The following is a 2,430-nucleotide window of genomic DNA, read 5'->3' as shown; positions in this document are numbered from 1 at the left end:
CTCTTGATTTTTAAAAGCTTTTTTAGCACTCCAGCATGATGGATTTCACAATTGAAGTATATAACTGTATGACTGTGTACTTTAAGTTAACTGACAGCTATAGGAATTAATCAAATATTAATATTTGATTTTTAAAATATAACCAAGATGAGACTGCATAATTATGAACAGTGAAATAACAGAAAACAGTAAATGAATAAATAACAGTAATTTTCCATCAGTGGCCATTCATAATTTTGCCTTTTGAAAGCTGGAAGAAATTATCATCTTTGAGTTTCAAATATTCTGGCAAATCTAGTCGTTTCTTAGCTTCTTCAATGTCCCCTTGAGTGGCTGAAATAAGTGACTCTGTAGAGAGAACATACCAAGCACGGTTAATGAGAAACTCCTCTTGCTCAGGTACCCCTAAAAACATACCCCTCTGACAGAGTAAATGCCAAGTGTTGCTCTGTCCTGTTTTTCAAGCGTAAGCAACACGAGTGGCTTGCTTAGAAATGTGAGTTTACCACAGCGCTTCTGTCACTCTAACCTTGCCTACTCCGGGATGCTCTCATGCTGCAGCTAGGCCCTCCCCAGACACCAGATCCAGGCTCTTGGACTGTGGAGCCACCACAGCTATGCAGGACATGAGCCACAGAAATGTGACAAACACTCGTCCTGCATTCAGTCATAGCAACAAAGAGAGATTAAGACAGTGACTTTGGGCAAATTACTTAACCTCTTTGTCAATTTTCTCACCTGTGATATGGGCAAAATAATTCTTCGTATGGTTCTTGTGGGGATAAAGGAATTCACTCACATGAGACACTGAAAACAGTGCCTGGAACACATTAAGTACTCAAATAATGTATGTCCTACTATCAGTATTACTAGCAATAGCTGCGACAGTAGAAATATTAATATCAAAGTAGTCAATTACCTAAAGAATCAAAGTTCTTTTCAGGTCTGAGGTAGCCAACAATGGCCACATTGAGGATTTCTCCATAGAAGTCCTCTTTAAAGGTATGTATGATGTGAGTTTCCTATGGGCAAAAAAGATGAAAAGATTAGAGGGGATGTGAAATCTAAAATCCATCTTCATGTATATAGCAGACTAATTGAAATGAAACAAATTCTTATAAAGTTTTGAAAGAGGCGAGGTGTAGTGGTGCATTTAGCACCTGGGAAGCTAAGGCAGAAGGATTGTTACAAGTTGGAGGCCAAACTGGTCTGCAAAGTGAGTTGAACACCAGCCTGAATCGTGTAGTGAAAACTTGTCTCAAAGACTCCTGTTTCTGTTCCCACCTCACCCATAAACCTAATGTTGTATCACAAATCTGGTATGATTTGCTATTTAAAATGGGTAGAATCTCTCCAGTTCAGATAAATCATGTAAGTTTTAGTAGATTCTCCTAAAGAACAAATCAGAGATTAAAAGGCAGAAAGACTAACAGAAATAAGAAAGCTGAGGCAGAATGGTACGACTGGAAACTAGACAGCTTAACCGTAAACTATTTAGAAATACCTGCTTTAGGGTATGTTTTGAAGCATATGTCATGAGAAAATTTTATCTACAAAGTGATCCTTAAAATTTCTGTATCTATCACCCATCTGCTAAGAATAAAGCTAAATTGAGACTGGGCATGGTACCTCATGCCTGTAATCCTTGTGTTTGGTAGGCTGAAAACAGGAGAATCACTACAAGTCCAATCTAAGTAGTGAAACCCTGTATACTCTATAGACCTTGTCCTAAAATTTAAAAAAAAAAAAAATCTGTAGCACTTACAGGGTGGGATGACTCAGAATGTTAGCTCTCCCTAAACTGACTTGCTGTTCTCCCTGCAGTGACACATGGATTCAATGGTAGCTCAACTGACATTCTACATGGCAGAAAGGGACAAATTATTCTAAAACATATACATAGAGAGGACAAAATTATCCAAGGGAATCTTAAAAACCAAACTTGTAAACTCACACAAGACCTATGACTCAAGAAAAGACAGGCAGATCAAACATGCATAAATATATTTTTGGACTCTTACACATGTAAAGTCACTTGATTTTCAACCTACATGGCAATACAGTACTATCTGGAAAAGGTGACAGTTTTAATAAATGATCTGGGCCAACTCCATAATTCACTTGAAGGGGAAAAAAAAAAAAAACCAACTATCAGTTTTGACTTTTATTGTATACATATTCAGGCCTCAATTTAATGGATCAGGAAAGCTTTTCTCATTCTCTCCTTCTCTCCCTCCCTCTCTCTCCTCTCTCCTTCTCTCCATCCCTCCCTCTCCCCCCGCCCCAGATATAGTCTTCCTCTGAATTCAGGCTAGCTTTAAGCTCACTATGTAGCACAGGCTAGTCTCAAACTTGTCAATCCTCCTGCCTCAGCCTCTTGTATACTGGGATTTACAGGAATGCACCACCATGCTGAATTTGTTTCTTTTT

The 2,430-nt window shown here is 38.4% G+C and overlaps 1 protein-coding gene across 1 annotated transcript in view; it reads right to left on the bottom strand.

Moving 5' to 3' along the window:
* Positions 1-6: 6 nt before the first annotated feature.
* The window catches only part of Rfk (riboflavin kinase), a 29,065-nt gene continuing 26,641 nt past the window's right edge, over positions 7-2,430 (bottom strand). Inside the window, exons 4-5 of the mRNA XM_023722992.1 lie at positions 920-1,022; positions 7-348 (exon numbers count right to left, since the gene is read on the bottom strand). Coding sequence (XP_023578760.1) covers positions 218-348; positions 920-1,022 — 234 coding nt within the window. The 3' untranslated portion in view covers positions 7-217. The remainder of the gene's footprint in view (positions 349-919; positions 1,023-2,430) is intronic.

The sequence above is a fragment of the Octodon degus genome, unplaced genomic scaffold (genome assembly GCF_000260255.1).
Source record: "Octodon degus isolate 3935 unplaced genomic scaffold, OctDeg1.0 scaffold00095, whole genome shotgun sequence".
NCBI lineage: Eukaryota > Metazoa > Chordata > Mammalia > Rodentia > Octodontidae > Octodon > Octodon degus.
Note: the sequence above shows the minus strand (reverse complement) of the source record. Positions and strands in the feature narration are given on the sequence as shown.